At 46.4% G+C, this 22,640-nt stretch overlaps 1 protein-coding gene across 3 annotated transcripts in view; it reads right to left on the bottom strand.

Moving 5' to 3' along the window:
• The window catches only part of LOC106580171 (glutamate receptor ionotropic, delta-2), a 605,308-nt gene that overhangs the window by 187,706 nt on the left and 394,962 nt on the right, over positions 1-22,640 (bottom strand). For all 3 annotated transcript variants that reach the window (XR_001322822.2, XM_045704300.1, XM_014160933.2), the window contains exons 7-8: positions 16,624-16,785; positions 12,117-12,236 (exon numbers count right to left, since the gene is read on the bottom strand). Coding sequence is in view for 2 of the 3 variants with exons in the window: in XM_045704300.1 (XP_045560256.1) it covers positions 12,117-12,236; positions 16,624-16,785 (282 nt within the window). In the remaining variant the exon portion in view is untranslated. The remainder of the gene's footprint in view (positions 1-12,116; positions 12,237-16,623; positions 16,786-22,640) is intronic.

Genomic DNA, 22,640 nt, shown 5'->3' with positions numbered 1-22,640 from the left:
AGATGGGCTGTTTACAGATGAGCTATGTACAGGTGCAGTGATCTGTGAGCTGCTTTGACAGCTGGTGCTTAAAGCTAGTGAGGGAGATATGAGTCTCCAGCTTCAGAGATTTTTGCAGTTCGTTCCAGTCATTGGCAGCAGAGAACTGGAAGGAAAGATGACCAAAGGAGGAATTGGCTTTGGGGGTGACCAGTGAGATATACCTGCTGGAGCGCGTGCTACGAGTGGGTGCTGCTATGATGACCAGTGAGCTGAGATAAGGCGGGGCTTTACCTAGCAAAGACTTGTAGATAACCTGTAACCAGTGGGTTTGGCGACGAATATGAAGCGAGGGCCAACCAACGAGAGCAGGTCGCAATGTATGGGGTATAGTGTATGGGGCTTTGGTGACAAAACGGATGGCACTGTGATAGACCTCATCCAGTTTGTTGAGTAGAGTGTTGGAGGCTATTTTATAGATGACATCACCGAAGTCGAGGATCGGTAGGATGGTCAGTTTTACGAGCGTATGTTTGGCAGCATGAGTGAAGGATGCTTTGTTGTGATATAGGAAGCCAATTCTAGATTTAATTTTGGATTGGAGATGCTTAATGTGAGTCTGGAAGGAGAGTTTACAGTCTAACCAAACACCCAGGTATTTGTAGTTGTCCACGAATTCTAGATCAGAGCCGTCCAAAGTAGTGATGCTGGACGGGCGAGCAGGTGCGGGCAGTGATCGATTGAAAAGCATGCATTTAGTTGTACTTGCGCTTAAGAGCTGTTGGAGGCCACGGAAGGAGAGTTGTATGGCATTGAAGCTCATCTGGAGGTTAGTTAATACAGTGTCCAAAGAGGGGCCAGAAGTATACAGAATGGTGTCGTCTGCGTAGAGGTGGATCAGAGAATCACCAGCAGCAAGAGCGACATTATTGATGTATAAAGAGAAGAGAGTCGGCCTGAGAATTGAACCCTGTGGCACACCCATAGAGACTGCCAGAGGTCCGGACAACAGGCCCTCCGATTTGACACACTGAACTCTATCAGAGAAGTAGTTGGTAAACCAGGCGAGGCAATCATTTGAGAAACCAAGGCTGTCTAGTCTGCCAAGTCGAAAGCCTTGGCCAGGTCAATGAATACGGCTGCACAGTAATGTCTCTTATTGGTGGCGGTTATGATGTCGTTTAGGACCTTGAGCGTGGCTGAGGTGAACCCATGACCAGCTCTGAAACCAGATTGCATAGCGGAGAAGGTACGGTGGGATTCGAAATGGTCAGTAATCTGTTTGTTAACTTGACTTTTGAAGACCTTAGAAAGACAGGGTAGGATAGATATAGGTCTGTAGCAGTTTGGGTCTAGAGTGTCACCCCCTTTGAAGAGGGGGATGACCGCGGCAGCTTTCCAATCTTTGGGAATCTCAGACGATAAGAAAGAGAGGTTGAACAGGCTAGTAATAGGGGTTGCAACAATTTCGGCAGATAATTTTAGAAAGAGAGGTTCCAGATTGTCTAGCCCGGCTGATTTGTATGGGTCCAGATTTTGCAGCTCTTTCAGAACATCAGCTATCTGGATTTGGGTGAAGAAATGGTGGGGCTTTGGCGGGTTGTTGTGGAGGGTGCCGGGCAGTTGACCGGGGTAGGGGTAGCCAGGTGGAAAGCATGGCCAGCCGTAGAGAAATGCTTATTGAAATTCTCAATTGTAGTGGATTTATCGGTGGTAACAGTGTTTCCTAGCCTCAGAGCAGTGGGCAGCGGGGAGGAGGTGCTCTTATTCTCCATGGACTCCATGGAAGTGCCATGTTCTTCCAAATAATCCACAAAGGACCAAACCTCCACTCCTCAACATCCAGTTGAGATTCCTCACCACACACCAGACTGGGAACTGGCAACAAAAGGTGGGAAATGGCCAAGTGCTCTGAGGGGAGCAGAGGAGGAACCATCATTAGAGAGACATCAATAAGTCATGATGCATAGAGCCGGCGTGGGAACTGAGAATCCTCTGTCTCTCTCTCTCTCCAGACTGCTATGTTTAAACCCGGAACACCGACAAGGCTACTCTCATTCCACACCCACCCAGGACCAAAATAACAGCATTAATAAAATAATAAACAGACGCTTGGCATCATCCATTTACTGGAAGGCCTTTGCCAGATACAGAGGAAATTTCTATTGCACAATGATTTTTAAATCCAGTTGCTAAAGTGAATTCTGACATGGTCTAAACACCCGTGAACATGAAAATCAAATCAAATTGTATTAGTCACATGCGCCGAATACAACAGGTGTAGACCTTACAGTGAAATGCTTACTTAGGAGCCCCTAACCAACAATGTAGTTAAAAAAATAGGGCTAAGAATAAGAAATAAAACTAAGAAGTAATTAAAGAGCAGCAGTAACATAACAATAGCGAGACTATATACAGGGGGGTACCGGTACAGAGTCAATGTGCAGGGGTTCCGGTTAGTTGAGGTAATATGTACATGTAGGTAGAGTTAGTAAAGTGACTATGCATAGATGATAACAACAGAGAGTAGCAGTGTTGTAAAATAGACGGGGGGGGGGGGTTAGCAATGCAAATAGTCTGGGTAGCCATTTAATTAGGTGTTCAGGAGTCTTTTGGTTTTGGGTAGAAGCTGTTTAGAAGCCTCTTGGACCTAGACTTGGTGCTCCGGTACCTCTTGCCGTGTGTAGGAGAGAGAACAGTCTATGACTAGGGTGGCTGGAGTCTTTGACAATTTTTAGGGCCCTCCTCTGACACTGCCTGGTACAGAGGTCCTGGATGGCAGGGAACTTGGCCCCAGTGATGTACTGGGCCCTTCGCACTACCCTCTGTAGTGCCTTGCGGTCGGAGGCCGAGCAGTTGCCATACCAGGCAGTGATGCAATCAGTCAGCATGCTCTCTTTGGTGCAGCTGTAGAACCTTTTGAGGATCTGAGGACCCATGCTAAATCTTTTCAGTCTCCTGAGGGGGAATAGGTTTTGTCATGCCCTTAGGGCTCTGTTTCTAAAATATGCCTGTTTCTAAAATGGCACTCTATTCCCTTAGGGCTCTGGTCAAAAGTAGTACACTATGTAGTGAATAGGGTGCCATTTGGAAAACAGTCATAGATAAATGATTGAGAGCCGTAAATCCTACTTGTGCATATACAGTGCATTCGGAAAAGTATTCAGACCCCTTGACTTTTTCCACATTTTGTTATGTTTCAGCCTTATTCTACAATTGATAAAAAAAAATCCTCATCTATCTACGCACTATACCCCATAATGACAAAGCGATAACACGTTTTTGAAAAAATACATTTGCAAAAAATTCAAAAAAACTGTTTTTGCTTTGTCATTATGGGGTATTGTGAGTAGATTGATGACAAAAAATAACTATTTATCAATTTTAGAATAAGGCTGTAACATAGAAAAATGTGGAAAAAAGTCAAGTGGTCTGAATACTTTCATTAAGCACTATAGGTGGTGAGATTGGCCTATCTCTATGAGTTGCCATGAGTCCACAAGCTGAAATACTGTTTGTGTCTATTTTAAAACAGAGGAATTCTAGTGCAGTCTACTCTATCTCTCTGATAGAGAAGATAAGTTGTGTGTGAGATTGATCAACTGATCAGCAGTCGGCCTTCAGTGTATCAACCACACCTCTATCTATCTCCAAGCCCAGGACTTGCTTGCTCTACCCTTGTCAGCAAATTATCTTCAACTGCAGAAACTGAACACCCACATGCAACAACATCCAAAAGGGTTTTTCATTTACTGTTTCTGCACGTTAGATATGATTGAAACATTTCACACTATGGTTTTCGTTATGCCTTAATGGTATGGGTGAAAGTAAAATTAAATGCCTAGCCATCGTTTGGCGAGACTGTAAAAACAGTGACTTCCTTTCGGTTCCACAAGTACTGGAATTAGACCGTAATACAGTATGTAGGGATTTTCATTTCAAGCGGTTGCTTTCAAACCGTTTGATGGAAGCGTGTGTTTCTATTCATGGTATTTGTTTTGGTTTGGTACAGTCAGTGGTCTGTGTTGCCACGTTACCAGTCCCTGATGGGGATTGGCTCGTTTGTTTGACACCAGGTGACAGAATGAAGATAAGATCGACATCAGGGCGACATCGGGGAGACATCGGGGCAACAAGGGCATCCCATCATCTCCTTTTGACCAAAGGTAACCTGAGGATGAGAGGGATTGTCACCGACCGTGTCACAACTGACCTGTGTCCACTGTTGTTGTACTCTATGGCTAGTGGCCCTGTAGTCAGCAACGTTAGCCTAGCACAGCAGTATCCTACCACACGGCAGAGTAGCCTACCTCACAGAGACAATGACCCTCCATCAAGACTCTTACACCTGTCAGTAAACCTATCATCAAAGCTGGTTCAAATGGCAACATTATGGGACCATTACAACCCGTTTCGAGCCAGCACTGGTTGTAATCTGGTTGCAGTGAAGTAATTTACTGTACAAGCAGTTTGTCCACTGGGTAAGGATCACCATTTGTCAGATCATGCACCGTTTTCTAGAATAAATGTTTCTGACTCATATCGATGCCACATAGGCTGTCTTCCAAATGAGAAGTTGTTTTTTTAGAGGGTTGCTCTTTAAATACAATAACTTGTTGAAGATTTCATAGTAGTCAGCTGGTGGTTTTGGTTTGGGGCTCTACGACAATGGATGGACTGACATGGTTCAGAATAGCAAGCCACTTGGTACTGTATCAATATTAATGTAAGCACTGGGATTTGCGTTAAATAACAGAGATGGCACCCTATTCCCTTTCAAGGGCATTATGCTTGACCAGAATCCTATGGGCTGTGGTCAAAAGCAGTGCACAATATACGGAATAGGGTGCCATTTGGGACGCACTGAATATACGGAATAGGGTGCCATTTGCGATGCAAACATTTGACCTATCCATGAACCTGTCTCAACACAGCAGCATAATGCAGCATAAAGACTAGACATGCAAAATTAATTTGGGAAATGAGGGCTTCCGATTATTCTGCAACATGTCAGGAGAGAGCAATGCAATTTTGTGACACTCCATTTTAACCGGTTGTCTCAAAACATAAGTAACATAGTGACAGGCTATGAATTCAGACATATAACTTAAAACTTTAACAATAAAGTCTTCTGACGCTTGAAACTGTAAAGCTTTCCCCTACATATATATTTTTTTTGCATTTCACATTTGATAATAGTGCTAACAGGCACAAAGAACTGAAATTGACCCTTTCCTTGACTGCTGCTCTTACATGAAGAGGGAAATAGAGAACAGAATGCAGTGTGTGATGAGACACAAAAAAAGGAGATAATATGTGGATGGGAAAGAACACAAAGACACTGATATTGACTTTCTTTTAAGCCTAAAAGGTGTACTTTGTTCTTCGTCTCCTCCTCCTCCACTCTTTAACAATGTTCCAATAACATCCATAGCACAATGTGCATAAAGAAAATGTTTCCATCCCAAATAGAACCATATTCCCTACATAGTGGACTTCCTTGGAATCGAGGCTTACGGGCTTCCGTATGGACCCTGGTCAAAAGTACTACACTATATAGGGAATAGGGGTCCAGTGGGACACAGCCAAGGTCTGCCTGACTCAGGGTAACTTGATGTAGGCCAACGGCTGACATCTAACACATCTTCTATCTACTGGGACTTGTCCAGGAGAAGTGCAAAGAGAGAATCTCTGAAGCAAGACAAATCAATGATTCTCTCTCCCCTGCCTCTCCTAAAGGCAAAGACAGCTTCTATAAAGCAACATCTAAATCTACCTAATGGAACGGAAAATTGGGGGAAATGGGAATCTCTACCCCAGGGGGATCTCTTCTGTTCCACTGTCCGCGCTCCCCACATATTTAACACACATCCTTACAGGAATATATTTTACATTGAAGGAATGAATTCCTTCCTTCCAAAGGTGTTGCTCTCATATCTTGTACCACAAACGGGCAATTGTACCTGCTTTTGATAAGCTATTTTGTATTCCAAAATCAATGTTGCATGGTCCCAGAATTGTAAATAGAGAAAATGTATTACAATTACATTTGTTTTACAATAACATTGTGTAATTATTGTATTTCCAAAATGTTTTTCACATGTTCATTTCCGGTAGGGTAAGTCCCCTACCATCGGGCAAAAATACTTTGAACCAATGTTCTATCACCATCATCTATTAACATACTGACAATTCAGGTTCATTTTACGTTATTTTACATTTATGCCAGTTTTTCCCCCATAAGGTTCTGATGACAGTTTCTCTGTCTCTCCATGTCCTTCATGGGAAGAAACCAGGAATGGAGCGTGAGAAACCAAGAAGCCATTCTACCGAAGACACCTCTATATTAGATGTTTATAGGGATGAACATATGTCATTGTGATTGTTAGGAATGTTCTTTTGAGAGCAGGTGTCCGCATACATACAAGCCACTCTACTATATGTCTTGGTACGGCTTTGGGTATAAATGTGAAAAGCGCAAATGCTCTTTGACTGACAGGTACTTACAGTAAGACATACAACCTGACCCTCATGCAAACTGACATTCTATTGTCATGCAGTCGTACATGGTTAAACATGTTTCTTTTTACAGTGTCAAGGCTAACAGAATAACACCAGCTTTCATATAAAATAAATATTTTCTATCAGTCCAAACATATCACTGAAGGTACTACTGTATATCTATTAACCTGATGTATAATGGCTGTGCCAGATTAGGCAGGGTGACCCCGCTCTGGCGAACATTGTAGTATGAATGAAATGCTATTCAATTAGTGGGTTAACTTTCCGCCGACACTCACTTTATATCCTTACCCTGCCTGCCTCTCTTGCTTTGAACCAAGCCTCTGTCCCTCCCTTTATCTAAAGAATAGGTCATCACCCCCCTCCCATCTCACTCCCTCCCCTTCTCTCTCTTTCTGGCTCAGTGGGAATTCTATTAGATCAAATTGTGACCCTCTTTAAGAGCCACACATTGAAAATATAAATCTATTTCATTGCCAGCAGAAATTACTTAAGGTCCCATGATGGCTAACGAAGCAATTACCCAGTAGACAGCGTTGCTGTCCTCTACGCTGCTGGCCATTGGAGCTTTGAGATTATTGATGTATAAAGTTGTAAGCTGCATGTAGCCACCAGAATTAATGGAGTGGAAAACAAGTTCTTGCACGGAGATAATAATTATTATGATAGATTGCATATGTCCCGCTATTATCAATATATAGAGACAACTGTATGAGAGAGAGCGTGTGTGTGTGAGAGAGAGAGAGAGAGAGAGAGAGAGAGAGAGAGAGAGAGAGAGAGAGAGAGAGAGAGAGAGGGGGGGGGGAAGGAGAAGACGAGAGAGCGGGGGAATATAGAAAGAGAGAGTGATAATAACATGCATACAGTAAGTGTGTTGCTCAGTGCGGATAATGAGTTGAAAGAAAGGCGAGCAGCAGCTTATAGCCGTCCCAGGTCCGGGGTCACCTCTGTGTCAATTACTGGAATAAGCCGTTCTGTGCCTGAGCATAGTTTAATAACAAGGCCCGACTTTAGAATTCTATCAGCGGAGATGAACAAATATGAAAGACAACAACAGTCAGGGTCCGTGATGATATTGTGTGGGAGGAAGTTGCTAGATAGGCTTTCCCTAGGATGCAGTGTGAGAGTGCTGTGCTAATAATAACGGGTACCATGTGTATTTCTAGCTGTGTCATTTGCTGTTTGTTGTGTATCTTATCTTATTGCGAAATTGCTTGTTGGGTAAGCCTTACAATGCATTTTCATACACCCTTAACCTTTGTTATTTTATGAATGCACATTTATTATTTGTATTAATTGATGTGCATTTGTTGTTTGTTGTGTGTCTTATCTTATATTATTGTCACTTGTGAGCAAGCCTTTCATCAAACAAGCAAAGCACGTTGTCACCTGTGACTTAAAGCAACTTCAATAAAGCATAGGAGGTTTAAATGTATTTTTTAAGACAGTTCCATGACTTGGCTTTGTCTTTTTATCACAGATACTCAAAATAAAAAATGAATGTACCAAAATGATTCAGGTGTTGGTTACATTCACCCACATGCAGTACAGTACATGACAACCTGAACAAAGCACATTGATAGGAACATGCGGTGTGCTTTATATATACAAATGACCACATGTAATGAGTTATCTACGGAGCCAATACATGAATAACTGCACTTTGTTATTTTGTTGAAGAATGGGTTAGCTGAGTGCTTTTGAATAAGGGGCATAGTTAGGTTAAATGGGCAATCTGTGATAGCCTCAAAACATAATTTTGATCTGTGAAAATCAACAGTGGTTACATTTTTCCAGACCCATCCCTCAGCTGTTTACCAACACAGTGGTGCAGTGTCCGCTTTGCTGTTGTTTGAACTGCAGATTGCCCTTTTAAATCAGTGTATTGAGTTGTTTATGTCTGTCCTTTAATTAAAGCGTCAGAGTGCAGTACGATGACCTGCAACTCTTATTCTCTGCTCTTTTCAACTGATCCTTCACAAATGCAAAATGTCAAATATTCAGTAGAAGGCGCAACAACTCCTGCTTTCCCTCATCAGATGTTTTGGTACATACATTGCTTATGAGGTTATAGTAGCAGTATAACAAGTATACTGAACAAAACGCAATATGTAAAGTGTTGGTCCCATGTTTCATGAGCTGAAATAAAAGATCCCAGAGATTTTTCATATATACTAGAATTTGTTCACATCCTTGTTAGTGAGCATTTCTCCTTTGCCAAGATAATCCATCCACCTGGCAGTTGTGGCATATCAAGAAGCTGATTAAACAGCATGATCATTACACAGTTGCAGCTTGTGCTGAGGACAATTGAAGGTCACTTTCTTTTAAATTTTACCTTTATTTATCTAGGCAAGTCAGTTTAGAACGAATTCTTATTTTTAATGACAGCCTAGGAACAGTGGGTTAACTGCCTTGTTCAGGGGCAGAACGACAGATTTGTACCTTGTCAGCTCGGGGATTTGATCTTGCAACTTTTCAGTTACTAGTCCAACGCTCTAACCACCAGGCTACACTGCCGCCCCTTTTGTCATGAAACACAATGCCACAGATGTCTGAAGCTTAAGGGGAGTGTGCAACTGGCATGCTGACTGCAGGAATGTCCACCAAAGCTGTTACCAGAGAATTGAATGTTAATTTCTCTACCATAAGCTGCCTCCAACGTAGTTTTAGAGGATTTGGCATTTTATCGATGGCAATTTGAATGCATAGAGATACCATGATGAGGCCCATTGTTGTGCCATTCATCTGCCGCCATCACCTCATGTTTCAGCGTGATAATACACGGCCCCATGTCGCAAGGGTCTGTACACAATTCCTGGAAGCTGAAAATGTCCCAGTTCTCCCATGGCATGTCACCCATTTAGCATATTTGGGATGCTCTGGATCGACTTGTACGAGAGCGCGTTCCAGTTCCCGCCAATATCCAGCAACTTCACACAGCCATTGAAGAGGAGTGGGACAATAGTCCACAGGCCACAATTAACATAATGATCTCTATGCAAAGGAGATGTGTCGCGCTGCAGGAGACAAATGGTGGTCACACCAGATACTGACTTGTTTTCTGATCCATGCCCCTTCCCTTTTTTTAAGGTATCTTTAGACCCACAGATGCATATCTGTATTCCTAGCCATGTGAAATCCATAGATTAGGGCCTAATGATTTTTTTTCAATTGACTGATTTCGTTATATGAACTGTAACTCAGTATAACCTTTGAAATTATTGCATGTTGCATTAATATTTTTGTTCAGTGTATTCAATTCCCCCAAAATGAATTATATTCTCTGATTAAGGAATCAGAGTTAATGTAATTACTTTTTACTTAAAGATGAATTTCATCTTTGGAAGCATGTTGCGTTATGTTTGTGTCTCAGGCCATTATCTCTAATGAGATCTGACAATCTCATTTGTAACCTACAGTGGCCCCTCTGTAAGTGGAGTTTGGGATTCATGCGTGTGTGTGCATGCATGTTGTGTTTGAATGAATATGTACTGTAGTTGGTGAGAGAAAAGCCACACACCTCTTTCCCACATGGAGCCTCATGGACAGTGACCCCAAGTGCATTTACATTTTAGTCATTTAGCAGACACTCTTATCCAGAGCAACTTACATTTAATTTAATTTCATGCAGTTTTTTTTGTACTGGCCCCCCATGGGAATCGAACCCACAACCCTGGCGTTGCAGACACCATGCTGGCGTTGCAAACACCATGCTCTACCAACTGAGCCACAGGGAACTAATGTGGCTAGTGTTCATCCAATCAGGCTTTGGGCTACATTTGTCTGCAGTGTGACAACAAGTGTGAGCCAAGGTACTCAGGGAGGTCCACATCTAGGATGCGTCATTTGGTACGCAACTCTTATAGGAAAGATTCACCCATTTTTTTATGTTATATCGTATTTGTGCGTCTCCGAGTGATGTTCTATCAATTCCCAGGGTCATTTCATGTTTTCACTCAGTATCTCCGCACAAATGCGGCGAGACTACAACTACCACCACTCCACCAACCTGCAATGATAAAAATACTTCTCTTTTGTGTGCCGGAGTTTGGTCTAGTAGTAGCGCTGCCGACTCTGGATCATACATTCCCCCCTAGTGGCATTAGTTTAAACCCCGCCTGCACCTTCATATGCTCTACCCATCTGTCTACCCCTCTCACTTGTGACTTTCTATCTCTACCCATCTGTCTACCCCTCTCAATTGTGTCTTTCTATCTCAATAAAATTTGATTTACATAATAAAAATAAAAATAATACATCTCTTCTGTGATTTACATCTGAGGCGCCAACTGCATAACGGGACATGAAGTCATCTGATCTGCCACGGCATGGCGGTGTTTGCTATTTAGGTGAGTAGTAGTGCGAGATTAAGACTTCCTGGTCAGGATATCGGCTGTGTTTGTGTTCCTCGCTCACTCACCAGGAGTTATGGGAACGACCAGGGTGAGTCAACACCTTTGTTTATCTGAGAGGAACAGATTGTCTCTCTGTGACTCTATGTTCCTTGAAACTGCCATAACCAATCCATCTCCCGGACATCTCTACGACGTCTTTGCCACCATGGTTACCGGTAATTGATCTGTATTTGGACAACAGATGGAACAGAACGATAGCAACTGATATTTGAGTGAGTAAATATGGGAATATATGAATACAGTAATGAAGAGAAAATGAGGGGAAAGAATAGACAAATTATCGCGCATGGTGGTGCTCAGGGAATCGGGTCTTGTGCTTCTATTCTTAAACTGCGGCTGGGCTGCTGCACTAGAACCAAAAGTAGATAAATAAACAGCACAGAGGAAGATAAACAGTGCTGCATCATTCTCTGAGGGCGGCTGTTTGAAATTCCATTGAGCAGCTCTGATTATCTATTAAAACTTGATCATTCGGTAAATGAACATAATTCGTGTCCACACCTGAAGGAGAGAGGTGAGCTTTAACGAGCTAAGGTGTATACATATATGAGAAGAACAGGGAATATAGACATACTGTATATAGTTTTCTGGGTAACACGTTATAATAAGATGCGCACTAGCCCATCGGATTTGGCCATAAGACATTAACATTCATGGGTGTTCATCACGTACATCATCATATAACCTCATTATTGTTGTTCTTATTGTGTTACTTTTTTATTATACATTTTTATTTTAGTCTACTTGGTAAATATTTTCTTAACTCTTCTTGAACTGCACTGTTAGTTAAGGGCTTGTAATAAGTAAGCATTTCACGGTAAAGTCTACACTTGTTGTATTCGGCGCATGTGACAAATAAAGTCTGATTTGATTTGATCAAGTACATTTGCTTTTATAAATGACTCTTTTTTTTTTGGCATCTTGGCAACGTACCAAAACCTTTCTTTATATTCATGAATAGATGTACAGTCTGCTTTTTAAATGATAATGAGCCTCAATGACAATACACAGAGGTGAAGAGCACCACATAAACATAATGATATAATCTAATAATATATGCCATTTGGCAGACACTTTTATCCAAATGTATGTATACATTTCTGTATGGCTTGCCCCAGCGGAAACAACAAGTACACATCAAGTACCACGCTGTGTCGAATAGCCGACAACAACAAAAACAATATTTTGTTATCTTACCTTGATGACACCCCTCCCCCTGTCCTCGCCATAATTGGTCCCCAGGATCTCAAAGTAGATGTTGGGGTTGGTTCCGTTGTCGGTAAACTCCAGGAAGCCGGTCAGACCACTCACTCCAGACTGTACGGGACAGACACAAAGTCAGAGTGCTGTCAAAATGGACAAAGCACATAGTCCTGTTGAGATCGAAACAAGTCCTGATGAGACGGAGTCTATCCTAATATGGACACCGTACACATGATTAGTAAGGTCAAAGACACTACAATGAATGTGGTCCCTGAGAAAGTTATAAAATATTTCAGATGGATCATATAAAAGGTCTGTTGTCAGACTGGATACTTCTATCTGCTATTTCACGAGCCCAATGGAAGAAATAGGTGATATATAGTAAGTAGTAAGACATCATCAATCCTCCAGCCTAGATCACCTGGTTGGAAAGCGTGGGGTTTTCTGAAGACAATCCCTCTCGCTTTGATATTTCCATTGATGTGTGCAGAGGTCATGAATCAACAAATTCTCTGCCTCGCTTCCCTCGCACCCCTTTCATAATTCAGCCTGCAGCGCACCTGCACTGAAGACATTCTGCAGCGCTGTGTTCGAGAACGCGACTGCCCCGAGCAACAACGAATCCGCCCACGTTGGGAAACAGATTTATTCCTCTTCATGCAGCCCATTACATTATCGTAATGATAATAATCGCCTGTTGGTAGTCTACTCTTATTGGGGTCTCATTTGCAAAACGAGAGCTGGCTTACAAACCCCTTTCGCCAGAGAGGGCCTTGGCTGCCACAAACAAAGCGCAACACCATGCCTAGCCATTAATCTCTCCAACATCACAAACGAGTGCAGAGACCCTCCTCAACCCCCCCACTCCCTCCACTCTCTCTTTACCGCCTGTCTGGCACATCGTCCTCTACAGCAGGTGCAATTACACAGCAGGTGCAATTACCACAAAGATAATTGTTGTGAATGTATTGCACCAATACCGAGCTGACAGGAATAATTAGCTGGCCAATTATGAGAGCTGATGAGCAGTATCCAGACGAGTTCACCTTAACGCACGCATTGAAAAGCCAATAAACAGCCAGTTCCCCTAATAAAGCTGTAGAACAGTGATCCAGTGAGGAAACCCTAGGGAATGAAAAATTGGCCCATTACGTCGCTGGCTTACAGTAAAATAACAAGGTTCACGCCACATTAACATCACCTATACACAGTTATTACAATTAAAAACTGGAGGAGAGAACACCTCACACAAACACAGAGTCCCAGGGCTGGATGGAGAGGGACTGAATCAATGGGACTTGGCTTTTGCAGGCTCACCTTTCCTATAGCAGGGCCGGTGTCACTTTCACTGAATGCTCACGCAGCTCATGGCAGAGGGCAGAGTGTGAGGATGCCACTGTGTGTGTGTGTGTGTGTGGAGAGTTTGTGTGAGAGAGTGTACTGTGTGTGTGTGTTTGTTTGAGAGAGTGTACTGTGTGTGTGTGGGTACGTGCATGTGCATGCGTGCATGTGTGTGCGCGTACGAGCCCATTTGTTTGTGCAGACACATGTCGACAGGTACAGTACACCCCCCAGGAGCAAAGGCCACAGGGATGGAGAAGGTGATAACATCACATCCTAGCCTCCTGCACCAACACAGCAGCTCTGGAGAGCACAATGTCACCTCAACACGGCATCAACAACCCCAACAGGGTATTATTCAATGCCCAAGACAGTGCCCCTACAGTATCTCCCTATCCATTTCAAAGGTCTCCTCTGAGAGAAAAGTGGAGGCAAAGGAGATGAGTCCCAACACTGAAGGGCTATCCCTTGTCTGTCAATAGTATCACTTGTCTTTCACATAACGTAGTGTGCGTATGATCTACAGCAGCATTGCACCTTGTCAGGTAACGCAAAGACAGAACACAGCTGAACATAGGTGTGTTCCAAATGGCACCCTATTCCCTAAATAGTGCCCTACTTTTGACCATGACCCATAGGGCTACATAGGGAATAGGGTGTCATTTGGGACAAGGTCCATGCCACTCTTGCTTGACATATTCTTTACACAGATTTATCAACATTCTTATCATATTGTCCAATCAAATCATATAAAATTGTATTGGTCACATACACATATTTAGAAGATGATATTGTGGGTGTAGCGAAATGCTTGTGTTCCTAGCTCCAAGAGCGCAGTAGTATCTAACAATTCACAACAATGCACACAAATCTAAAGTAAACGAATGGAATTAAGAAATATATAAATATTAGATTGAGCAATGTGGGAGTGGCACTGACTACAATACAGTAGAATAATGTATGTAAACATTATTAAAGTGACTAGTGTTCCATTATTAAAGTGGCCAGTGACTCCAAGTCTATATAGGGCAGCGGCCTCTAAGGTGCAGGGCTGCGTAACCTTGTGGAAGCCGGCTAGTGATGGCTATATAACAGTCTCATGGCCTTGAGTTAGAAGCTGTTTTTCAGTCTCTCGGTCCCAGATTTGATGCACCTGTACTGACCTAGTCTTCTGGATGATAGCGGGTGAACAGGCCGTGGCTTGGGTGATTGATGTCCTTGATGATCTTTTTGGCCTTCCTGTGACATCAGGTGCTGTAGGTGTCCTGAAGGGCAGGTAGTTTGCCCCCGGTGATGCATTGGGGTGGCAACACCACCAACTGGAGAGCCCTGTGGTTGCAGGCCACGCAGTCATGGGTGAACAGGGAGTACAGGAGGGGGCTGAGCACGCACCCTTGTGGGGCCCCTGTGTTAAGGATCAGCGAATTGGAGATGTTGTTTCCTACCTTCACCACCTGGGGGGCGGCTGTCAGGAAGTTGCGCAGGGCGGGGTTCAGACTCAGGGCCCCGAGCTTAATGATGAGCTTAGAGTGTACTATGGGGTTGAATGCTGAGCTATAGTCAATGAACAGCATTCTTACAAAGGTATTCCTCTTGTCTAGATGGGGTAGGGTAGTGTGCAGTGCAATGGCGATTGCATTGTCTGTGGATCTATTGGGGCGGTAAGCAAATTGAAGTGGGTCTAGGGCTGGGGGGGTGGGGGTGGGGGGGGGGGGGCAACTCCAGTCCTCAAGGGCCTGATTGGTGTCACCCTTTTCTCCATCCCTAGTTAACACCTGTGACACCAATCAGGCCCTCGAGGACTGGAATTGCCCACCCCTGGTCTAGGGTGTCAGGTAAGTTAGAGGTGATATGATCCTTAACTAGCCTCTCAAAACACTTTATGATGACAGAAGTGAGTGCTACGGGGTGATTTAGTTCAGTTACCTTTGCTTTCTTGGGTACAGGAACAACGGTGGACATCTTGAAGCAAGTGGGGCCAGCAGACTGTGATAGGGAGAGATTAAATATGTCTGTAAACACTCCAGCCAGCTGGTCTGCGCATGCTCTGAGGACGCGGCTAGGGATGCCGTCTGGGCTGGCAGCCTTGTGAGGGTCAACATGCTTAAATGTCTTTCTCACATCAGCCACGGAGAAGGAGAGCCCACAGTCCTTGGTAGCAGGCCTCGTCGATGGCTCTGTGCTTGTCCGGAAGCAAGACGTCGGTGTCCGCGACGTGGCTGGTTTTCCCTTTGTAGTCCGTGATTGTCTATAGACCCTGCCACATATGTCTTGTGTCTGAGCCGCTGAATTTTGCCTGTTTGATTGCCTTACGGAGGGAATAACTACACTGTTTGTATTCAACCATATTCCCAGTCACCTTGCCATGGTTAAATGCAGTGGCTCGCACTTTCAGTTTTGTGCGAATGTTGCCATCTATCCACGGTTTCTGGTTTGGGTAGGTTTTAATAGTCATAGTGGGTACAACATCTCCTATACACTTCCTGATGAACTTAGTCACCGTATCCGTGTATTCGTCGATGTTATTCTCAGAGGCTACCTGGAACATATCCCAGTCTGCGTGAAGCATGGATTGCTTGGTCAGACCAGCATTGAATAAACCTTAGCACTGGTACTTCCTGTTTGAGTTTCTGTCTATAGGAAGGGAGAAGCAAAATGGAGACGTGATCAGATTTGCCGAAGGGAGGGTGGGGGAGGGCCTTGTTGGCATTTCGAAATGTTGAGTAGCAGTGGTCCAATGTTTTTCCAGAGTGAGTACTACAGTCAATGTGTTGCTAGAACTTCGGTAACAACATTTTCCATCCCTCGCTCCAAGCATTATACAGGACATGCAAATACAATCTCATACATATATTTAATGTATCCTATGGATGTACATAATATGATGTACACAGAATAAGTAAGAACTAGGAGTTTGTCATGACCTCATCGTGACCTGACGGCCTTTGTTATATTCAAGAAAAATGCCTGTCCCTAAGAATAACCTAAGAAGGTCTGGAGTCCTGCTGTTTTTCTGTTCTACCTGATAAGTAATTGCACCCACCTTGATTCCCAGGTATAAATCAGTTCTTGATTAGAGGGGAAGAATGAAAATCAGCAGTGGAACTGGCTTTGAGGTCCAGGTTTTGAATTGACCTGCCCTATATGGATGGACCAGTACCTTTTTGACGTTGTCTAGCATGGGGCGCCCGCCCTGCCAGGGCTTGGAGTTCTTGCGGATGCAGGTGAGGCTGGCCATGCTGTGCCACTTCCTGTCCTCCAGTTTCCTGTGGAAGGTGTTGGCCAATAGCAGCACCGTGTCGTAGATGTAGCGGTTCGTTATCTTGCAACAGCAGAGAGGGAGGGAGGACACAGAGGAAGAGGAAGTGAGACAAAAGAAGGGAAGCAGAGTAAGACGCAGAAGAAGAGCAGGGTGAGACAAAACATGAAAGAGGGAAAGAGGGAGAAAGGGAAAAAACAGACCGGAAAAGGAGGGAGAAGTTATTAACAGTGGAACAAAAGAAAAGCGGTAGTCAGAGCGGAGAAGGAAGAAAAATGGGAACTGGAAAGAGAAATTCACAGCAGACTTATCTAGTGGTATTGCAGTAAGTGAAACCAATATGATGTGTATATTCATGTTCCTCGGCGTAGAAACCCAAAGGCTATGATTCAAATGACACCCTATTCCCTGTAAAGTGCATTACCTTTGACCAGAGCCCTATGAGCCCTGGTCAAAAGTAGTGCACTATACAGGGTATAGAGTGCAATTTGGGATGCAGGCTAAGTAAGCTCCGCACCCTTCTGAAAGCTGCTGTGACGGCTGGCAGTGAATCATGCAGTGATCATAAGGAGCATGCAGCCTCGGCTGGCATCATTTGAAAGAAAATTGATGCGTGCGCTCGCATCATTTCAACAGTTCTTTGATCATCAGTAAAGGAACAACACCTAACACCTGTCATTTGTAGCTACATCTCTGATGTCCTCGGAAAACATCCCCTCTAACTACTGTTTGAGTTACACATCCAGACTGCTCCCGTTTCCCGGTAAATGGAAAAGGCCCCAGAATGATTCAAGCAGCTTTAACATCTCTCTTTGGCTTTGTCTAAGCTCAGCCTTTAAAATCTCCACAACGCAAATCGCGCCACATGCATCCTTTTAAGGGTTAAGAATGATGACACCATATTCCCTATATTGTGCACTACTTTCGAGGGCCCCGCTCAAAAGTAGTGCACTAGGGAATAGGATGCTATTTGGCACACACACAGATGCATGGGGAGAGAGCGAGAGGAGAGTAAATTCGGGCCCTGATTGATTGCGCTGTGATTTAGCAGGAGTGTTGTCTCCGTTTTAATGAGAATGTAATAAATAGAGTAGAGAGTGGCCATTAGATTTGCCGTTGTTTATTAGCCTGCAACGCTCTGGCACACTTGACACAATATTGAGTGCCCCCGCGTTCCAGCGCCCACTGGGGATGAGGAACGAGCGTGGCATCTCCCTGACATAGGCTTTTACAGCACAGAAAGGTCAACAATGCATCAGCGCTATGACAGGTTCTGCAACCCAAATGGCATCCTATTCTCTACATAGTGCACTACAGGTAATGGAAACACTTGAGCAAATGAGGGATATAAAGTATATTGAAAGCAGGTGCTTCCACACAGGTGTGGTTCCGGAGTTAATTAAGCAATTACCATCGCATCATGCTTAGGGTCATGTATAAAAATCCATTATTTTAGCTACCATGGCTATGTCCTCATAGGATAACAATGCCCCCATCCACAGGGGACAAGTGGTCACTGAATGGTTTCATGAGCGTGTAAATGTGTCACGTCCTGGCCAGTATAAAGGTTAATTAGTATTGTAGTTTGGTCAGGACGTGGCAGAGGGTATTCGTTTTATGTGGTTCGGGGTGGTGTGTTTGTTGAAGGGGCATTTGATTTAGTATTCCGGGTTTTTTTGGCACGGTTTGGTTTCCATGTATTCTATGTTTAGTCTAGTATGTCTGGTTCTATGTTGGGTTAATTGGGGTTGGGACTCTCAGTTGAAGGCAGGTGTTGTCTATCTGCCTTTGATTGAGAGTCCCATATATTAGGGTGTGTTTGTGTTTGTTATTTGTGGGTGATTGTTTCGTGTTTAGCGTAAGTAAGCCTAACAGGACTGTCAGTTTATCGTGAGTTTGTTTTGTTATTTTTGTATATCCATTTTGAGTTTATTAAATGTTCAAAATGAACTATATCAACTCTGCTGCGTATTGGTCATCTTTTTCCGACGATGATTTCGTTATATCGTCCTCCGACGAAGAAATCCCTGACAGAATCACCCACCAACTATGGACCAAGCAGCAGAGGAAGGAGCAGAGGGACTTCGAGTTGGACTGGCGGGAGAAGTGGACCTGGGAGGAAGTTCTGGATGGGGCCGGACCTTGGCACCAGGCTGGGGATTATCGCCGCCCACAGTGGGAAATTGAGGCAGCCAAGGCAGAGAGGCGGAGGTACGAGGCCATGGACGCGCTGAGGGAGAAGCACGAGAGGCACCCCCAAGACATTTTTTGGGGGGCACACGGGTAGTTTGGCTAGGCGTAGGAAGAGCCGGAAGCCAGCTACCCGTGGTTATATGGAGGAGCGTATGGGGTGGAGAGCGCTATGTTTCGCTGAGGAGCGCACTATCTCACCCATACGCACGCACAGTCCGGTGCGCGTTATTCCAGCCCCTCGCAGGTGCCGTGCTAGAGCGGGCATCCAGCCTGGTAGGAGGATGCCTGCGCAGCGCATCTGGTCGCCCGGTAACGCCTCCGAGGACCAGGCTACCCAACTCCCGCTCTACGCACGGCTACCATCAGGCCCCTGCACAGCCCAGTCTGCCCTGTACGAGCACCCCGCTCGTACAGGGCTACTAGTTCCATCCAGCCAAGGCGGGTTGTGCAGGAGGTAAGATCTAGACCGACTGTGCGCCTCCATAGCCCTGGGTTTCCAGCTCCTGTCTCTCGTGCGAACCCGGAAGTGCGTCAACCCAGTCCGACTCGTCCTGTTCCCGCTCCCCGCACTAGCCTTCAAGTGCGTAAACCCAGCCTCGCCAGTCAACAGTCGTCAGAGCTTCCCGCCAGTCAACAGTCGCCGGAGCTTCCCGCCAGTCAACAGTCGTCGGAGCTTCCCGCCAGTCAACAGTCGTCGGAGCTGCCCGCCAGTCAACAGTCGTCGGAGCTGCCCGCCAGTCAACAGTCGTCGGAGCTGCCCGCCAGTCAACAGTCGTCGGAGCTGCCCGCCAGTCAACAGTCGCCGGAGCTGCCCGCCAGTCAACAGTCGCCGGAGCTGCCCGCCAGTCAACAGTCGCCGGAGCTGCCCGCCAGTCAACAGTCGCCGGAGCTGCCCGCCAGTCAACAGTCGCCGGAGCTGCCCGCCAGTCAACAGTCGCCGGAGCTGCCCGCCAGCGCTGAACTGCCGGAGTGGCCAGACTGCCCTGAACTGCCGGAGTGGCCAGACTGCCCAGACTGTCCCGAGCTGCCAGACTGCCCAGACTGTCCCGAGCTGCCAGACTGCCCAGACTGTCCCGAGCTGCCAGACTGCCCAGACTGTCCCGAGCTGCCAGACTGCCCAGACTGTCCCGAGCTGCCAGACTGCCCAGACTGTCCCGAGCTGCCAGACTGCCCAGACTGTCCCGAGCTGCCAGACTGCCCAGACTGTCCCGAGCTGCCAGACTGCCCAGACTGTCCCGAGCTGCCAGACTGGCCCGACTGCCCCCCGGCGATGCCAGAGTGGCCCGACAGCCTGGAACGGCCGGAACCAGAGCCACCTCCAGATATAGGTGGGTTGGGGAGGGGGGGTGTAGCACAGTGCCGTCGTTGACGGCAGCCACCCTCCCTTCCCTCCCTTTAGTAGAGGGGAATTTTGGTTTTGTTGTTTGGGGTTGGTTTTTTTGGTTGTTTTTTTTAAGGTGCTTCCAGGGTTAGCACCTTTAAGGGGGGGGTACTGTCACGTCCTGGCCAGTATAAAGGTTAATTAGTATTGTAGTTTGGTCAGGACGTGGCAGAGGGTATTCGTTTTATGTGGTTCGGGGTGGTGTGTTTGTTGAAGGGGCATTTGATTTAGTATTCCGGGTTTTTTTGGCACTGTTTGGTTTCCATGTATTCTATGTTTAGTCTAGTATGTCTGGTTCTATGTTGGGTTAATTGGGGTTGGGACTCTCAGTTGAAGGCAGGTGTTGTCTATCTGCCTTTGATTGAGAGTCCCATATATTAGGGTGTGTTTGTGTTTGTTATTTGTGGGTGATTGTTTCGTGTTTAGCGTAAGTAAGCCTAACAGGACTGTCAGTTTATCGTGAGTTTGTTTTGTTATTTTTGTATATCCATTTTGAGTTTATTAAATGTTCAAAATGAACTATATCAACTCTGCTGCGTATTGGTCATCTTTTTCCGACGATGATTTCGTTATATCGTCCTCCGACGAAGAAATCCCTGACAGAATCACCCACCAACTATGGACCAAGCAGCAGAGGAAGGAGCAGAGGGACTTCGAGTTGGACTGGCGGGAGAAGTGGACCTGGGAGGAAGTTCTGGATGGGGCCGGACCTTGGCACCAGGCTGGGGATTATCGCCGCCCACAGTGGGAAATTGAGGCAGCCAAGGCAGAGAGGCGGAGGTACGAGGCCATGGACGCGCTGAGGGAGAAGCACGAGAGGCACCCCCAAGACATTTTTTGGGGGCACACGGGTAGTTTGGCTAGGCGTAGGAAGAGCCGGAAGCCAGCTACCCGTGGTTATATGGAGGAGCGTATGGGGTGGAGAGCGCTATGTTTCGCTGAGGAGCGCACTATCTCACCCATACGCACGCACAGTCCGGTGCGCGTTATTCCAGCCCCTCGCAGGTGCCGTGCTAGAGCGGGCATCCAGCCTGGTAGGAGGATGCCTGCGCAGCGCATCTGGTCGCCGGTACGCCTCCGAGGACCAGGCTACCCAACTCCCGCTCTACGCACGGCTACCATCAGGCCCCTGCACAGCCCAGTCTGCCCTGTACGAGCACCCCGCTCGTACAGGGCTACTAGTTCCATCCAGCCAAGGCGGGTTGTGCAGGAGGTAAGATCTAGACCGACTGTGCGCCTCCATAGCCCTGGGTTTCCAGCTCCTGTCTCTCGTGCGAACCCGGAAGTGCGTCAACCCAGTCCGACTCGTCCTGTTCCCGCTCCCCGCACTAGCCTTCAAGTGCGTTAACCCAGCCTCGCCAGTCAACAGTCGTCAGAGCTTCCCGCCAGTCAACAGTCGTCGGAGCTTCCCGCCAGTCAACAGTCGTCGGAGCTTCCCGCCAGTCAACAGTCGTCGGAGCTGCCCGCCAGTCAACAGTCGTCGGAGCTGCCCGCCAGTCAACAGTCGTCGGAGCTGCCCGCCAGTCAACAGTCGTCGGAGCTGCCCGCCAGTCAACAGTCGCCGGAGCTGCCCGCCAGTCAACAGTCGCCGGAGCTGCCCGCCAGTCAACAGTCGCCGGAGCTGCCCGCCAGTCAACAGTCGCCGGAGCTGCCCGCCAGTCAACAGTCGCCGGAGCTGCCCGCCAGTCAACAGTCGCCGGAGCTGCCCGCCAGCGCTGAACTGCCGGAGTGGCCAGACTGCCCTGAACTGCCGGAGTGGCCAGACTGCCCAGACTGTCCCGAGCTGCCAGACTGCCCAGACTGTCCCGAGCTGCCAGACTGCCCAGACTGTCCCGAGCTGCCAGACTGCCCAGACTGTCCCGAGCTGCCAGACTGCCCAGACTGTCCCGAGCTGCCAGACTGCCCAGACTGTCCCGAGCTGCCAGACTGCCCAGACTGTCCCGAGCTGCCAGACTGCCCAGACTGTCCCGAGCTGCCAGACTGGCCCGACTGCCCCCCGGCGATGCCAGAGTGGCCCGACAGCCTGGAACGGCCGGAACCAGAGCCACCTCCAGATATAGGTGGGTTGGGGAGGGGGGGTGTAGCACAGTGCCGTCGTTGACGGCAGCCACCCTCCCTTCCCTCCCTTTAGTAGAGGGGAATTTTGGTTTTGTTGTTTGGGGTTGGTTTTTTTGGTTGTTTTTTTTAAGGTGCTTCCAGGGTTAGCACCTTTAAGGGGGGGGTACTGTCACGTCCTGGCCAGTATAAAGGTTAATTAGTATTGTAGTTTGGTCAGGACGTGGCAGAGGGTATTCGTTTTATGTGGTTCGGGGTGGTGTGTTTGTTGAAGGGGCATTTGATTTAG

Source organism: Salmo salar, chromosome ssa20 (genome assembly GCF_905237065.1).
Source record: "Salmo salar chromosome ssa20, Ssal_v3.1, whole genome shotgun sequence".
NCBI lineage: Eukaryota > Metazoa > Chordata > Actinopteri > Salmoniformes > Salmonidae > Salmo > Salmo salar.
The sequence above is the reverse complement of the archived record's forward strand: the minus strand, read 5'-3'. Positions and strand labels throughout refer to the sequence as shown.